The sequence below is a fragment of the Leptonotus elevatus genome, chromosome 10 (assembly GCF_054856555.1).
Source record: "Leptonotus elevatus isolate MCC_2025b chromosome 10, RoL_Lele_1.0, whole genome shotgun sequence".
NCBI lineage: Eukaryota > Metazoa > Chordata > Actinopteri > Syngnathiformes > Syngnathidae > Leptonotus > Leptonotus elevatus.
The window spans coordinates 18,216,882-18,233,479 of NC_141248.1; the positions used below are offsets into that span (position 1 = coordinate 18,216,882).

The 16,598-nt window shown below is 37.3% G+C and overlaps 1 protein-coding gene across 2 annotated transcripts in view; it reads right to left on the minus strand.

Moving 5' to 3' along the window:
- Window positions 1-16,598, minus strand: part of col2a1b (collagen, type II, alpha 1b) — a 47,127-nt gene that overhangs the window by 9,170 nt on the left and 21,359 nt on the right. For both annotated transcript variants that reach the window (XM_086087033.1, XM_086087032.1), the window contains 23 exons: window positions 13,309-13,407; window positions 13,176-13,220; window positions 12,985-13,083; window positions 12,805-12,858; window positions 11,795-11,902; window positions 10,983-11,036; window positions 9,025-9,123; window positions 7,597-7,650; window positions 7,195-7,293; window positions 6,760-6,813; window positions 6,625-6,678; window positions 6,480-6,533; window positions 5,481-5,534; window positions 4,884-4,928; window positions 4,109-4,207; window positions 2,456-2,563; window positions 2,314-2,367; window positions 1,809-1,862; window positions 1,685-1,738; window positions 1,545-1,598; window positions 886-993; window positions 681-734; window positions 548-601 (listed from right to left, as the gene is read on the minus strand). In XM_086087033.1, the coding sequence (XP_085943159.1) occupies window positions 548-601; window positions 681-734; window positions 886-993; window positions 1,545-1,598; window positions 1,685-1,738; window positions 1,809-1,862; window positions 2,314-2,367; window positions 2,456-2,563; window positions 4,109-4,207; window positions 4,884-4,928; window positions 5,481-5,534; window positions 6,480-6,533; window positions 6,625-6,678; window positions 6,760-6,813; window positions 7,195-7,293; window positions 7,597-7,650; window positions 9,025-9,123; window positions 10,983-11,036; window positions 11,795-11,902; window positions 12,805-12,858; window positions 12,985-13,083; window positions 13,176-13,220; window positions 13,309-13,407 (1,611 nt within the window). The remainder of the gene's footprint in view (window positions 1-547; window positions 602-680; window positions 735-885; window positions 994-1,544; window positions 1,599-1,684; window positions 1,739-1,808; window positions 1,863-2,313; window positions 2,368-2,455; window positions 2,564-4,108; window positions 4,208-4,883; window positions 4,929-5,480; window positions 5,535-6,479; window positions 6,534-6,624; window positions 6,679-6,759; window positions 6,814-7,194; window positions 7,294-7,596; window positions 7,651-9,024; window positions 9,124-10,982; window positions 11,037-11,794; window positions 11,903-12,804; window positions 12,859-12,984; window positions 13,084-13,175; window positions 13,221-13,308; window positions 13,408-16,598) is intronic.

Genomic DNA, 16,598 nt, shown 5'->3' on the forward strand with positions numbered 1-16,598 from the left:
ATTAGGAGATACATGATTTTCATAAAATGTTGAATTTAGGGAAGTGTTATTTTGATTTAAAAAATTGAAATTAAAATGATTTAGATTTTTTACATAAAGTATATAAAGACTAACTAAATTATTATTTTTTCTTCTAAAACATAGCACATTTTAATATTAATTTGGTTTTGTTTCATTTTATTTAAAAATAATCATGTCATTATTGAACAGAGGAAAACCTAACAAAAAAATAAATAAATGCTTTTTGTCTTTTAAAAACACATAATTGAGAAATAACATTCATAACAATTTCCTTTTACCTTGACTTTTTCTTTGACTTTACTTTTTAAATAAAAAAAGAGATTTTTTTTTTTTAAATTCTTACTTGTCAAATAATAATAATAATAATAATAATAATAATAATAATAATAATAATAATAATAATAATAATAATAATAATAATAATAGAAAGAAAAGTATGTATCTCAAATTTTGTCTTACTGGGAAAAAAATGGACTGTTGTTGCTCTTATAAAGAGATATAACAAAAAAATTGTTGGGCAACTTACATTGGGACCAGGAGGTCCGACTCGGCCGGCGGCTCCAGGGAAACCGGTGGCGCCCTGAAAAGAAGCGAGGGGATAAAAACCCGTCCAACAAAAATTCAGCAGAAGTGACGGTGGGTGTTGTGAGATCACTTACGGAAGGTCCCTGAGCACCGCGGGCGCCTTTAGGTCCAGAAACACCAGTAGGGCCCTAGAAAAGAAACACACTGTACATTAACATTAAATTCTATTTGACCTCAATTGCTTCAGGACAATTAATTCCACATAATTGGCCACATTCTTAACACTCAATTAATCTATTATTACGCCCAGCTTATATTTCAAGTACTAAAGAGACTCACAGCGGGCCCAGGGGCACCAGATGGTCCTTGTGGTCCAGGAGCGCCGGCATCACCCTTCTGGCCGGACTCTCCCATCTCTCCCTTAAGTCCAGGTTGTCCATCAGAGCCCTGGTGGAGAGACATAAACACTTTTGAATCGTCTTGATGACAGAGCGTTAGCACGTGTTGGCTAACTGGTGGACTAGCGCTATTCGTAATTGTTCAGTTACCTTTGCAAAAAATTTTTTTTTATGGAAAAACCTTAAATAATGAGGCTCCTTGTGACAAAAAAAATGCCTAATTGAAAAACATTTATTTAAGATGAAATGTTTTATTTATTTCAAATTGGGCTTCTTTATGTATGGGAATGGTGAAAAAGTATAACAGCTATGCATCAGATTTTGGGAATTTTTTTTCCAGGACTTGTAAAGGCTTTAGAGTAGAACTGAGCTAATTTAGCAAATTGCAACCCCCCTTCCAATAAAAGCTGACACATTTACACGTAAAAGTGACAGTAGGAGACTTGTTTTTGTCACATCTCTATTTTGAGTGCGTGTGGTGATACACTACAACAGCTATAAACAGCAGAGTGGAAATCACAAGGACGATGTCGTGCGTCATTCTGACGTATAATCGATAATTAGCAATGCTAACATCAGATCTGTCTCTGTGTTACTTACAGGGGGTCCAGCAAATCCAGCAGGCCCAGGAGGTCCGGTCTCACCTCTGTCACCCTTTAGGAGGACACAGTAGTAAACGTGTGAATGCACAATCGACACATTTTGAATTTATCTGGCAGGCTTAATGGGGAAAAACCTACAGGGGTGCCACGGGTGCCAGGGGCTCCAGAAGGACCAGCAGGACCGGATTCACCCTGGAAAGAAGAACACAACAGTGAATACATTTGAAGATGAATTGTGTACGTGAGGAAAAATCAACCATACCTTTTCACCATTGGGACCGGCAGGACCAGGAGGGCCGATGGGACCAGTAAGACCCTGAAAATAAAATATCGATACGTTCGATCAAAGGCCATTTCTGTTGTTATTGATGAAGAAATATGATGTAAACAATTGAACAAAAGTATTGTATTATATATTATGACTATGAGCATACACACAATTTTGTTCATCCTGGTAGAAATGCACTTTATGGTATTGGTCGCTTCCTAAAAATTGTCTCAAGAGGACACCAACGGTTTTCCTTTGAAAACATGAAACTTAAAAAAAAAAAATTCTATCATGATTAGACGCACAAAAAAGTTTCATGAAGCGACACTTGAAAATACATTAAGGCTACTATTCTGGTTTGAAGCTGCCATTTTAGTGTCAATTTGGCTTGAAAGTGTCCCGAGAATTTAATTAAAAAATTCAGCAAATTTTTTATTTTTTTTTAAATAGAGCTCTGAGTGGTTTTTGTTTTGTTTTCTTTTCAGCACTTTAAACTCACCCTGCCACCATCTTTTCCAGCAGCACCTTCGGGACCCTTCTCTCCAAGGTCACCCTATGAAGGTTAAAAAACAAAACAAGCATTTTATTATCAACAATTTAGCATGTAGACATAACTTGAAGTCCAACAGACAAATCCTTACTCTGTCTCCTTTGGGTCCGGGAATACCGGAGCCTCCTCTCTCTCCGGGCATACCCTGCAGACCGGGGGGTCCCTGAGCTCCGCCGCCTCCGGCAGGTCCGATGGCTCCCTAAACAGCGAGACGAGATGGCAGACATAATGAAGCGAGCTCAGAGCAGCAGCAGTGGATTACGAAAGTGGAAAACAGCTAACACAATCATTAACTAAATCCATGTTGGAATCTACTTGTGTATATTAACACCTTCACCATCAGGTAATAACGCATTTAACTTTATACCTGGTGAAACATGTAAATAATTGTACGTTTGCGATCATGAGACGATTTAGTACAAGTGGGGTGCTGTATGTAAAAGCATAATATATATCACCGGATATACGAGCATAAAGAATGTACGTATGTTTTAAAACAAACACTAATTGATAAATTAACGATTATAGTAATTTTTCATGTTACAATTTCATATGCTGTATATGCGTATCAATACTAGAATACAATTACATTAACAAAGTACATCTGAAATATTAGTTAATGGATTTTATAATATAGCGTGGATAAGTTAATAAATTGAAATAAATATCTCTCTTATAGGGTAAATATAAGTATAAAATGGGACAAAATAGTACAAAAATGCATAAATTATGTATTATCACTTAAAATTTTTTTTTATTTTAAGCCCCATACTTGTATTCTAAAATTATAATAATAATAATAATAATTATTATAATAATAATAACAGCAACATATTAAAATGTATTGTTATTATTCTAATTATATTTGATATTTTTCGCACGTCTATTATTAATTAAATAAAAGTATAAAAAAATAATCAAATAAAAAAACAAAACTGTATTTATTTGTTATACAGTTAACATTATTTTATTTGTATCCATACAAGTGATTTATTTGTACTTTCTTAAACTTCACACAGCATGTAACGAGAAGGAATAAAACTGTGGACCTCCTTTATGCCGATACGATTGGGATGTAACGAGAATATTCTTCTCTGCCTCCTCCGTGGAATCGGACTACAACTTCATACACCTTGAGACCACCTACGGGCTTCTAGCGGAACAGCAGGCCACCGACATGAGGACTGATCGTATTGTGTCTTATCGTATCCTATCTGGTCTTATCGACTCTTCTCTTAACAAACTAATTGAATTAGTATAAGCTGTGCAAACGCCTCTAGGACATTCTGCCCTTGTAAAAACTGATTCCTTTAAATTGTGCAGTACAATTGTCACCGTTGTGGCCAATTGATAAAGCCCAATTGACCCACTCAGGGACCAATTCCAGGGAGTCTTTAAGTCGCTGCTGCCTGACATTTTATGCAGATAAGGACACCATTTCAGATAACCGAGCGTGTGACAATGGCGTCTGCTTCCCCCGTGTTGCCGCAATTAAGGGGCTTAAATGTGCTGGTGGCTGGATTGGAAACACCCAGCGGATTGCACCTGTGTGAAGTCGATTTGTACTCAAATAATTATTGTTTGCCGCTGAGTATTGTGACGACTTATCACAAGGATTCTCTCTTAATAACGTTTCCCCTCCTGGGAAAAGCAGCCAAACAGAAAAACAGCAGGCAGCTTTTGATTATGGATGTAAAAAATGGAGTGGTGAGGTGTGTTGCATTTATGACTCATAATGACTCACCTTGGGGCCGTCAGTTCCAGGAGTTCCGGGCAGACCTCGGGGTCCCTGCAGACCCTGGGAACCGGCTCCTCCTCTCTCTCCGGGGAAGCCTCGTTCTCCCTGAGCATCAACACAAACTAATCAATTGGTTATCTCTAATTACTGCATTTAATGTTGAAGTTATGCATGTTATACTTCATAGTTATGCAGTATTATACAGTAAGTACCGTAGCTACTTTAAAAAAATCGAACCATTAAGAGCATTTTTTTTCCTTTCAACTACGTGTTACACTGGCTTAAAATAATATTCAATACTGCGGTGCCCTGAGAAACAAGTTTAAAAGACCACTCGTATCTCAAATCATCTTTCCCCATTTATATGAATGGAATGGCCATTAATTTGTTCCAGCCCCCAAAAGAACACACACATTTGTTCGGGTTTTTAAATAAGGAAAAATAGCAGTACTAGTACTTTATAAAAGAATAAATAAATACATTACATAGAATGTAAATTTAAAAAACAGTTTGCGTGTCATTATTTAATTCTTCAATCCAATCAATTGTACTGTTGCTTCTGGTGCGCCCGCTCTGGCCACGAGGATGCAGCGTAATACATTTTTGAAGAATTATTCACTATGTGCCAAACTGCTGCTTGTTGTCAAGTTAGTTGAGGTGAGGTTTGTTGGCCATCGAGGTGAGAATGGGTTGAATTTGATTTTTGACAACCACTCAATCAGTCAAACACACGTGCACATACAGGAATGTGAGAGAAGGTGCATGGATTCTGTTAACGTACCCTGGGTCCAGTGGCACCGGCAGCTCCGCCTTCTCCTGGAACACCCTGGCGCAGGAGAGAGGAAGTGACACGTGACGAAACAGGAAGTGGGCTTCAGACAGTCAATGTATTTTATCACAAGCTTTCGTGTGTGAGTCTGCTAAGTAGAATCGGCTCAAAACATGGCAAGTGTAAAAAAATGTTTAGGTTAAGCATGACATTTCTTAGATGCAGCCGATGGTTTAAAAAGTAAAAAAAAAAGAAGACAATAATAGTAATATTTAGCTGAATTAATTCAATTGAAGATTTTTACTTTGATGATGGCAATAAAGCCTGAGAGCTTTAAGGAATATGTAAGTAAATAATATAATGAAAATACAAATAACAAAAGAAAAAAAAAAGATCTTACATTTGACATTTAACAAAATCAATAGGATTTCTTTTTAGCCAAAAGCAAAAACACACAAAGCGTCGTACAGTATAAAACCTCAGATGGAAAGCAAGACTGACTTAGGGCACTTTGCTCCTCAAGGACAAAATACGATTTGAATCAAGCCAGAGGTTCAAGAGGCTCCTCCATGCTTGACATGATTGACTGACTGTTCAGTGTGCACGTACCTGATCTCCAGGTTTGCCTCCCTCACCGGGAGGACCAGGGGGGCCGGGAAGACCCTGTGTGGACACGACAGAAGCATCATGATGTGTGCCAGCAAACATCTATTGATCATAGATGCATTGCAATACGTACTACAAAAATACTAGAAAATGGACAAGGGGTTGTAATAAATGTTATTTTGAATATGTCTGACAGTTTTCTTTTCTTTATTACATTTTACTTTGGATTTGCATCATAGTGTGTAGATATAGTTGTTCATATCTATTTTGTTGTTCATATAATTGTTAATTACTATTTCCTATGTGTTAAAGCTTTTTTTTTTCTTTTTCTTTTTTTAACAGAGTTGTTATTTGGGACTTTTTGGAGCCAGATTAAAATTAAAGTACTTTTGTTTAAATAGTAGTATTAGTAGTTACATATTATTTTAAATAAATTACATTAATTTAAATCATAAGATTGTTCAAAGAGAAAAAAAAGCTATACATTTTTTTCTTTTTTGTGTGTGAAGAAAATAAAATTTTACTAGTAGAAGTTGAAGTTTTTCCAATTATATTTTCATTGTTTTCGTTTCTGAAAAGGATGCTATTGTCAGTTCAATCGATCTAACATTGTCCAATGTGTTAAAAAATACACAAACAGCATTTTTTTTGCCTACAAAAAAGCACCATTTGTAGAAATAAAATTAATTGAATAGAAAACCCAATCAAATACCTATGAAGTAAAAAAAAAAAGAAAGAAAAAAAGAAGTGTATTTTTAGAATCTTTTTGGGGAAAAGTATTCAGATTTATGAACATGATTTTTTTTTGAATGTATACTATTTATCTAGGCTTTCCTCTTTGAATGATAATGTTGATATTATTGTTGTCCTGCGAAAAGCATCCAAATGTTGTGAGATTGTTGTTGTTTTTTATTTCGAAAAAAGACCCCCAAACCACAATTTGGAGATTCATGTGTTTGTTTAGATATGTATGCTAAATGAGTGCATAAGTGAGACGATTACCTGGAAACCAGAGGGACCAGGCTGACCTTGTTCTCCTCTCTCTCCAGCGGGACCCTAAAGATAAAAGTGACCAAATCAACTAAAGCCATGAAATACACAAAAATCCCTTTTAGATAATTTCAAATGCGTTATTATTGATACGTACAGCAGGGCCGGGGGGTCCAGCAGCGCCAGTTTCACCATCCTTTCCAGGTAGACCCTGAGTAGAAGAAAAAAAATCCACTGTTAATTCAGATGTTTGTTACACGGTTTCTTTTGTTGATGATTGCTTCACGCTTACTCTCAGACCATGAGCTCCAAGCAATCCCTTCTCTCCAGATTTGCCAGGCTCGCCCTAAAAAACAACCCACATAGACAGAATGCGAAAGAGAGAGTTGATCAACAACAAAAAAAAAACAAAAGACGATCAACTGCCACCACATCCAACAGATGGTGACTGGGCAAAAATAATGTATAATGATATAATAATAACAACAGGGTATGAAAATTGTATTAATATGCCCCATGTCCTAATTCTACCTAGCAACAAGTGACTGGGCAAGGATGTGAGTACTGTAATTTTCCTGGCACGGAGCCTAAGTGGGTGGAGTCCCAACAACAATTTTAAATACTGAAACACACACATATGCACGTTAGAAAAACGTAAAGTAAACAAGTACAGTAATAGTCATATGGTGACAATATGTTTAACTTAATGCGAGGATAGCTGGCTTACGGTTGCTCCTTTGGGTCCGGGGAATCCCATGACGCCGGGCTGTCCACGGGCACCCTGTGGGCCGGGGGGTCCGGGTCGGCCATCTTCACCAGCACCTCCCTGCATGGTCAACAAAGTCAATTGTGGTTACGCAGCACTTATAGGTAATAGGATTTTGGCAAAGTTTTTAATATTGAACAGATAAACTTAAAAAAAACAACAACATGCGCGCCAAGTGACACATTGGGACTGCTTGGCTGGTAGGTAATAATTGGATTTGTCATTAAGTGTGGATTGATCAATCACTAAAAAGCCTTTTGGTGGCTGAGAAGATCCTAAATCACATCATGGCCCCTGAAGATGGAAAAGGTGTCTTTTTTTTTTTATTGCCAGCGGTCACACAATTGGATGAAATGCACTCACAGAAGGTCCGACTTTGCCTTGGGGACCAGCGTCACCGGGACGTCCAGTAAGACCCTGCCAGAGCACACAGACACGCAATCAACAAACACATATGTACGTAGATCATTTGCATAGAGACGAGACGCACGGGTCCACAGCGGAAATTCAATCGTCTGCTAGATTGCATGACCAATAAGTTACAACCGCAGGAAAATGGAAAATACATAAATTAGCTTAAGGTGGGTGGAACTTGTCCCGATTAGGGATACAGCGGTTTACGGATAAACCATGATAATATTTCAGACTGCTACACATTGTAATGATCAATAATTATTTATTTAGTGTTGCTGAGAGTAGTCTTACGGCCTGTCCCAAACATTGAAATAAAACAATGCAAACAGATGAAGATGTCAAATTCACACCTCAATTTAATTTTTAGAATTTTGCCAATGTTTTTTTGTGTTTTCTTGTGGTTCCTTATTGTATTTTTCTTCTAATAAGGTGTTAGATTTTTCTGTATTTGCATTTTTTTTTAATATATAGTTTTTATTCTTTCTAATATTTTGTATTTTTTTGTATATTTTTATTTTGAATTCTTAAATTCACTATTTGGTATTATTTAAAAAAATATTTGTATGTTTCTAATTGGTTAAATATTAGTGTATTTTTGTGTAATTTTCTAAAATATTATTATTATTATTATGTATTATTTATAATACAATATAATATTATATATATATATATAATACTATAATTTAAAAATGTTTTTCTTTATCTAAACATTGTTCTTATAATTAAAAAAAATCTTTTATAATATATTTGTTATTATTTTCTAAAATATGTGTATTCTTTGTAAATATTTATAATTTTTCTATACAATATTTTATTGCTTTTGTATTTTTCTTCTGTATTTTCCTTTTTCGGGTGGTGGTATTCATTTTGAGCAGAGAACAAAATTAGGGTGTGGTTTAGCTTGAGAAATCCACAACAAACAATATGTTTAGTTTTTTTTGTCTTTAAATTAATGGTTTTGAAAATGCCAGGCTTCCACCCGACAGTCACATTATATTTTATTTTATGTAAAATATTTGCAGTCTTTCTTATATTTTAAATTTTTTCTAATACGTGTGTGTTTTGTTAGATTTTAATAAAAATTGTAACAATATTATAATGACAAATAATAATAATAATATTTTTGTTTTTCTCACTGAATTGAGCAAGTGGACCTAATGTTTTGTTTCGACTTGCATAACCCAATCCCTGGCTTATTTATTTTTGGAATATTGCAAAAACACAGATATCCTTGATCATCCTGCTCACTGTAGTCTTGATATGAAACTTTCATACCGTCATCAGTGACCTTCTCTACTACGGGACTGATAATAAAGTATTATTCTTAAGCACAAAGCCTAACTAACTAATCAATCTATTTCTTGCACTAGAACTTACTCTGGCACCGGGCAGACCGGACTCTCCGGGACGACCTGGGTCACCGCTAGCACCCTTGGGACCACTGGCACCTGAGGGTCCACGCTCACCAGGGGCACCCTAAGAGAGACAAAGTTAGAGAGACAGAAACAGGCCTTTCATTCTCATTTTGATGGTGAGAATCATTTCATTGACCCGTTGAAGATGAACAGATTAAATTCTGGCAGGTTCATTTGAGCGTAAATGAGATTTGTGTGTGGGGGGATCACGTTTAATGAGATTCTGCTGCTGACATGTGAGACATTTGGGTCACTGACGCAGAGACGGAGTCGGAGCTATGCTACCATCCGGTGGCCGCCAGATGGAAGGACATCCTCCACTGCAAAGCCTGAGTCGAGTTACCATTTGCACAGGAATGCATAGAACAGCATTGAACAAACTTTTTTTTTAAGCCCCCACCTCCTTCTACATCCAGGTAGAGTTGGTATGCATGATGGTTAACCATGCAAACCAAAAAAAAGAAAAAAATAAGAAAAAAAGGATACAAGCCTGTATTATATGCAGCATATGGTATTTGTCAACCACCAAAAAAAAGTAGAAGAAGAAGGAAGAGGAGATTTTTTTTATTTGATTTTGATTTTGAAAAAAATACATTTATTTGCCGCACTTATTTACATTATTTATTTACAAATAAATAGATAAAAAAAATAAAATAAAATGCTTTTACATCAGAGCATCACTAAAACATAGCGCCTCCTCATTCACGTCGCACAGTGCCTCGTTAACAGTCCACATCTCACAAAAACGATCCAAATCTCCTGCTCTCTTGTAAAAACTAAAATCAACTTTTTGCATAGAACCGTGGGATCGACTTCTGCCCCATCGTCAACTTTCCTTTTACGGGACAACCACACACCCATCTTGGCCTGACTCAAAACAAAGTTTAAAACCCGGCTTTCTCTCTTGATCTGGCCCTTGTGGTTAAAACCATAAATAAAAGAGTGCTTGTGAAAAACGACTTTGTATTGGGTAAAAACCCTATCGACAAAATCAAAAACAGATCGCAAACGCTCGCACTGATAGAAACAATGAAAGACTGTTTCCCGGTGTCCACAGAAGAAGGAGTAGTTGTCCCATTTTATTCTTGTATTTACCCTATAAGAGAGACATTCAATTAAATTTATTAACTGTATCCATGATATAGTATAAAATCCATTAACAGGAGGAGGAGGAGGAGAAGAAGAAGAAGAATTTGTAGTAGTGTCGCCACAATGTGACATGGGATTCTAGTTAAGGTAAGACATTTTAAACTAAAAAGAAAAACGTTTCTGTAGATAGCATAACATTTTGAACCCAACCTGAACTGGTTCGCTGTTGTCAACGTGCTTGGTTTTGGGACACGGATTTTGGGTGCGAGTCCAAGCTCTACTGTTCTTGGTCCCAGTTTCTCTAAACTAAATTTCCCCCCAAAAATGTGACTTGTAGTCCAGTGTGGCTTATAGTCTGAAAAATATATTCGTATATTTACATACTATATGAAACTATAGAACAACCCTCCTCAAACATTTTTTTTCCAGCCATGCACCACCTTCAACATCCCAACAGAGTTGACGCACCCGTCTACTAATTACTGAACTACTTGCTGAAATAAAGATGAACGTGTCAGCAAAAATGCGGAGTAGATTACTTTGTATTTTTGGGTGTAGATATTTGAAGGTTAAGGTGTCCACAGGATTAAAATTGAATTACAGCCATGCCGGAAGCGATAACACAGACTCGTAAATGACATTTTGCAAAGCATGATAGCAAAAAAAAAAATGCAATTGCAAATTGCAAGTTGACAAGGTTGGACTCGATGGGAGCTAGTGCACACATTTCCTTATCTCGTGTTAATGCATTTTAATAAGGGGGCATATTTCCATTTTCGGCAGCAATCACAATCATAATAGCTCTTTTTTTTAATTGAGGACATGACTCACCTTGGGACCAGCCAACCCATCTTGTCCTGGGAAGCCCCGATTACCCGGAGAGCCCTGGAAACAAACCACCATCAAGACACTACTTACTCATTTTCCAAGTTTCATACTACAACAGAAGACTTTTAATAACGTATTTAGTCTCTTCATAAATGTATGATAATAATTATGTTTCATTGGGACAAATTAGAATACAGTTCTACATGCAAATTCACAATGAACCCCCATTAGCTTTTTTTTTTTTTTAGACAAAGGCATGGCTTGAAGACAACAAGCTTCTACACTCACTTCAACAAAAACACTTAGCACCCAAATGCCACCAGACGGCACAATAACAACGACGAGGCACATTTTTCAGGAAATAAGCAAAGAAAGGGTTTATCAATTGCCTTTTTTTTTTTTTTACAGCTACATATGGATTTTGATGTGTTACAAAGTTCACAAAAGTCAATGTGAAACTTTACAGCAAGCTAGCAAAATATTTTGAAAACGTCTAGCATTTGTACTTTGACTATAGTAGCAAAATCTCCGGTAAGAGTTTCTTCTTTGAAGGACCCTAGAAACAGCCAAAAAGGATCAGTAAAAGTATGTTTCAACCCAAATTGTGGACTTCCTGTGTCATTCTAATCATTGGTTCCTGAGACTTTTTTGTGTAGGTCTGCTCATGATGAACATGCCCCCCAAATTTCACCGTGCTCATTAAAATAGGTCTCAGGGGCTGGATTGTTACAATTCCTCAAGTTTGGTTATGCATGCAACACCTGGAGAAACAAATTGCTATACTATAGAATCCGTGTACATTTCACAATACTCACTCTTTCTCCCTGAGGTCCAATTGGTCCAGCACCACCGGGTTCGCCTCTGGGCCCTCTCTTGCCTTCTTCTCCTTGTGGGCCGAGGGCTCCCTGAAGACCAGCTGGTCCCTGCACAGAACAGCCATTCTTAGCTCGAATGTCAGTACAAGAACAGACATTGTTCTCGAAACATTTGCTATTTTTCCTCCAAGTCAGAAGAAGTGAGCAAATTTGGACATAAGAGCAGATGCATATTATGCAATGTTACTTGATATGGTTTTCCCCCCCAGTGTGTTTAACAAATTGTCAATCTCCAGGCAATCAAAAGAGTAAAGTGACAGCCCGTCCACATACATTTTCTATAGCATGTTAACAACAGTTCCCTTACGTACTTTCCACCCTTTTAGCGTTGTGCTGGGCCGTGGTGTATTATCGCGAGGAGAATATTGACGGTATTGGACTTTTGTCTATGGTAATAATTTGAGTTGCGAAACAAACAAGAACTGAAAAAAAAAGCATTTCAAATGAAGAATACAACCGTCTGGTAAGGTTAAAGGGTCAAAGGCTTGATGCAGTTATTGCAAGTAAGGTAATATGCCACCAAATATTATGTGTTATTTGACTGTGAGTTAATTTAATAATGTCACTTGAAAAGTGTGTGGCTTCAAACAAAAGGTGCTTTGTCCTGAGTTAATACATCTAGATGTGATAAATACCACAAAACAAAAGATGGAATTCTGAACTTTTGTCTGATATTCATTTTTTGATCTGAAACCCAAATGTCTTCAGTAAACAACAAAAACAAAAGGATGGATGGAAATATACTTGCTAGATGACTTTAGATGAGGTTTATATTTTTGTACTTTCTTTTCTTCCTTTGCCCTTTTTTTTTTATACGGCAAAACAAAAACCAATAAAAAAAGGAAATATGCTTGCTATGACTTCTATTAAAGTGTCTCGTGTCTTCATGACTTTATGAAAATGTGCCTGCCGACGTAAATGTCAATGAATAAAAATGAAATACAACGTACAAACTCTCCTTTAGGTCCAGCTTCTCCCTTGAAGCCTGTGATACCTGGATCCCCCTGAAGGACAAAACACACAAAAAACAGACCGTCGTCCTCAAACACTTCCTATGTGGAAATTCATGTATTTTCCAGATGAAAGCCACTATCACTGGTGGCTGAATTATGCTGTCCGTGATCACGTACAGATGTTCCTTTTGGCCCGAGAGGTCCGGTGGCTCCCTGAGGCCCGGGAGGCCCGCGAGGTCCGGGGAAACCGGGAGCGCCGGCGATACCGTGAGCACCCTTCCAAGCAAAACACTCACTCTTAGTCTTTTATTTCCACTTTTATGAGAATACGACACAAAATACTCATTAAGGGAGATTTTTCTACTTACAGATGATCCTTTAGCTCCGGGGATACCATCAGTACCGGGGTTTCCCTTTGAACAACAGAACATTACGTAAAGTAAGCCTCCCTGCATTAATAATAAACCATGATGAGCACGTATTTCATGTCAAATCTCTCACAGAAGCGCCGGAAGGTCCAGACGAGCCAGGCGTGCCAGACTCTCCACGGGGTCCCTGTGCACCCTCGGGTCCACGAGCACCAGTGGGACCAGCTTCTCCCTGATAGACAGCACAAGATGTTGTTGTTGAGTGAGGGCTCCCCCCAGTGGTACGTGAAAGAATCCCTGCCCAAGTTTAGTTCAGGTGTACCGAACTTTGAATTAAACTCAATACATTTGTATTTAATGTTTGTTCACTGTTCCTACGAATTTATTTAGGTACATTATTTCATGTTTATGTGCAATATATTTTAATTGAATCATTACTTAAGTGTAGTTTTTTTTCTACAACAGACTGCATATGTTCAAACTTACTTCCACTCAAGCCTATTATTTTATTGTTGGTGACGATTGTGGTACTTGGAGAGCAAAGTTTTGTTTAGGTGGTGCTGAGTGTAAAGCGTTTGAGAGCCCCTGAAGTACACGATCTGTAATATAGTTCCTGTTAATTAAATACACAACACGAGATTAAACATGCTCTAAACACATTAGCATAAAATGTAATTAATTGGGAGCAGACTGATAAAATTAGATGTTCAATTGTTCAAGCCTGCGAATCAGCGCGGCAGTTTAACTTGTATTTGTTCATTGATTTCTAATATACTTCCACTAGCGCATATGCTAATGCTAGCTACCAAAACCGCACTGCGCATTAGTCAATTTTGGTTTAATGTGATTTTTTTTCAACACCAAATATTTTGCTAGAGTGCTTTACATCACAGTAATTGCTCGTTCTTTGCCTTTAAAAGACACCGAGCCCTGCCACAAATCGCGAAAAATGCTCCCAAAATGACGCCCGCCTTAAAAATGTTTAAAAGTTGCCCTTATTGTCCACAAACTGATTAATAAACTCATCATGCAACATTACACTTCAAAATTAATGACTTACAGATGATTTGATTTTGAAAAATCCACCCGAAATGCTTTTTCTTTTTCGTCAGAGCTTTGGCGCCATCTTGTGGCAGTCCAGAACAAGCACACAAATCACAAACTAGGTGAGTTTTGCAGTGAATTTCGGGGGGAAGTTGAAAAAATTGTGAATAGATGAATTTGTGAATAGTGAACTAGGACTGTATGGAGTATTATTGAACATTCAACTGTAATGCATTAACCTGTGCCATATCTCATGGAACTTGCTTTGGATGTCTATGCCGGAGTGTTTATCTACGTCACTTCCCGTTGCGGCAGTCAGAATATGCGGCTGATGCCCATTTTGCTCAATTTCTGTCATTTTCAGGAAAGAAACACTTAAACAACAATCATCCGACTTGGACACGAAGTCACACATGAGCCAAGTATTACATCTAATCCAATTTAGTGTGTCTCAGTCGTGACATTTGATGAATTCTCTAACTTCTGATGTGGTGTCAAAAGCCCCTCCCCTCCAACCTTATTGGCCACTTGCCAGATACCTCAGCACACTTCCTACTATTGCAGCTTGGCGTTGTGTGCAATTGCTCTCCCATAGGACTCAGGAGTTGAATATGATGTAACTAAAGTGTAGCTACAGAAAAAAAAAAAAATTGCAAAGCAGACGGATAGAATTCCTCTGCTCACATGGTAGATTGATGTTATTTCACTTCATGGCCCAAAAACTTGAAGTTCCAGACAAAATACGTGACTCATTTTGAGGTCAGGAAAAGCTTTGAGGTGGATATTTTTAAGCTTGGTTTATTCAGCCGAGGTTCTAATAATACTTTTGGTTTCCTTGGTTCCTTTTAGCGCTTAAATGCGGAGCATCAAATACCGAACGGGCACATTTAGATGCACTTCTATTACAGTGCCAGAAGGCAAATTTTAGACCTCACGTTCATTAAAATGTGACAACAGGGACGAGGGGATACAGACTCAATATCATAGCATGATATTTTAAGAAAATTGTTTTTCCAGTATAGGAAGTACTCAGTCTATGACAATGAATTTGTACGCAAAAGCGAAATGTGTCATTTATCACTAACCCAGGCTAATGCGGTAGTAAAGTCACAACTACGGTCAATATTTGTAAGGAAAACCCTTGCAGGCCATACATCTGACAAAAACTAAGAACAACGCTAACTAGTAACTAATACATTTAGGATGAAAGTTATAAAAGAGTATTAGTTAAATAAGTTATACATTCCTACCCTAGTGCTAGTTAACTTCTTCGACTGATTAAAAAAAACAACTCAGCTGATTTGATTTATTGATGACATTTTCTTATGCCACCTTGTAAACTAGTTTATTGCAAACCGTTTGTTACGCTGAAACCTTATACTGTACGTCAAGCCGTTTTTATTATTATTATTTTTAAACAAAAATTGCTAAATTACTACTAGAAAAACGACCATAATGGCTGAGTCAATTGCCAACTTTCTGTTCACGGTTCTTTAAGACTTTTGTATGTTTTGCTCTGATAAACGTGTCTAAAAAAAATTCGGGTCAATTGGTGAAATTGGTGTTGGGGAGCTAACAAGCGCGTCCCGATGTAAATTTTGTGAATTTTTGGAGTATGGTAAAGATTTAAAGTGGCGATTTACCCTACCAATGTTGGTGGCCTCACCAAGCAAACAAAATTTGAAGAAGAAGCATTTTGAACACCTGTGTCACGTTTAAGGAAAATCAAGGCTGACTTCATTTTGGAAACTCTAATTAAGAACTTTTTAGGATCCGTGCACACCCTGTTTAAGAATTTCAACAGTCTTCCCATGGGACACACAAAGTGCAAAGTACAGCCACGCAAAAGATCACTGATATAAAACCGCTAGCTCTATGACTGCCAGATTCTCCAAAGAGATCTTCCATTTGTGAATTCCCAAAAGAACGCGAAGACGGCACAGCATCAATGTCGAGTTCGCTGAGACTGTCTGCACATTCTGGATGAATAAATCAGAGTTGGGAAGGGCAGGGGGAATGAGACCCTCGGTCCAAGTTTCCACGCAGACGGCCGCTTTTAAAGCGCTTTTCAATACAGCGCAGCTTTCTCTCATTTCAAAGCTTGACCACTCGGCCTTAATATAATCTCACTCCGACTCACAAAAGATTTTTCTTGTCACAAAGGAACCAATTGTTACAACTGGTCTGCAATCAGATGCAAAAAAAGAACAACAACCTAATAGCTAATTAATAGAAATATGTTTCTATGAGTTAAAGTATTTTATGTAAACACAGATCACAGGTTAAGTGCTGATAAAGCTGCAACAGAAGGTTTTCCTCCTCCATAAACTGGAGAGTGGAGGCCATTTTCAGTTTTTTATTTTTTATTTTTTAAATAGT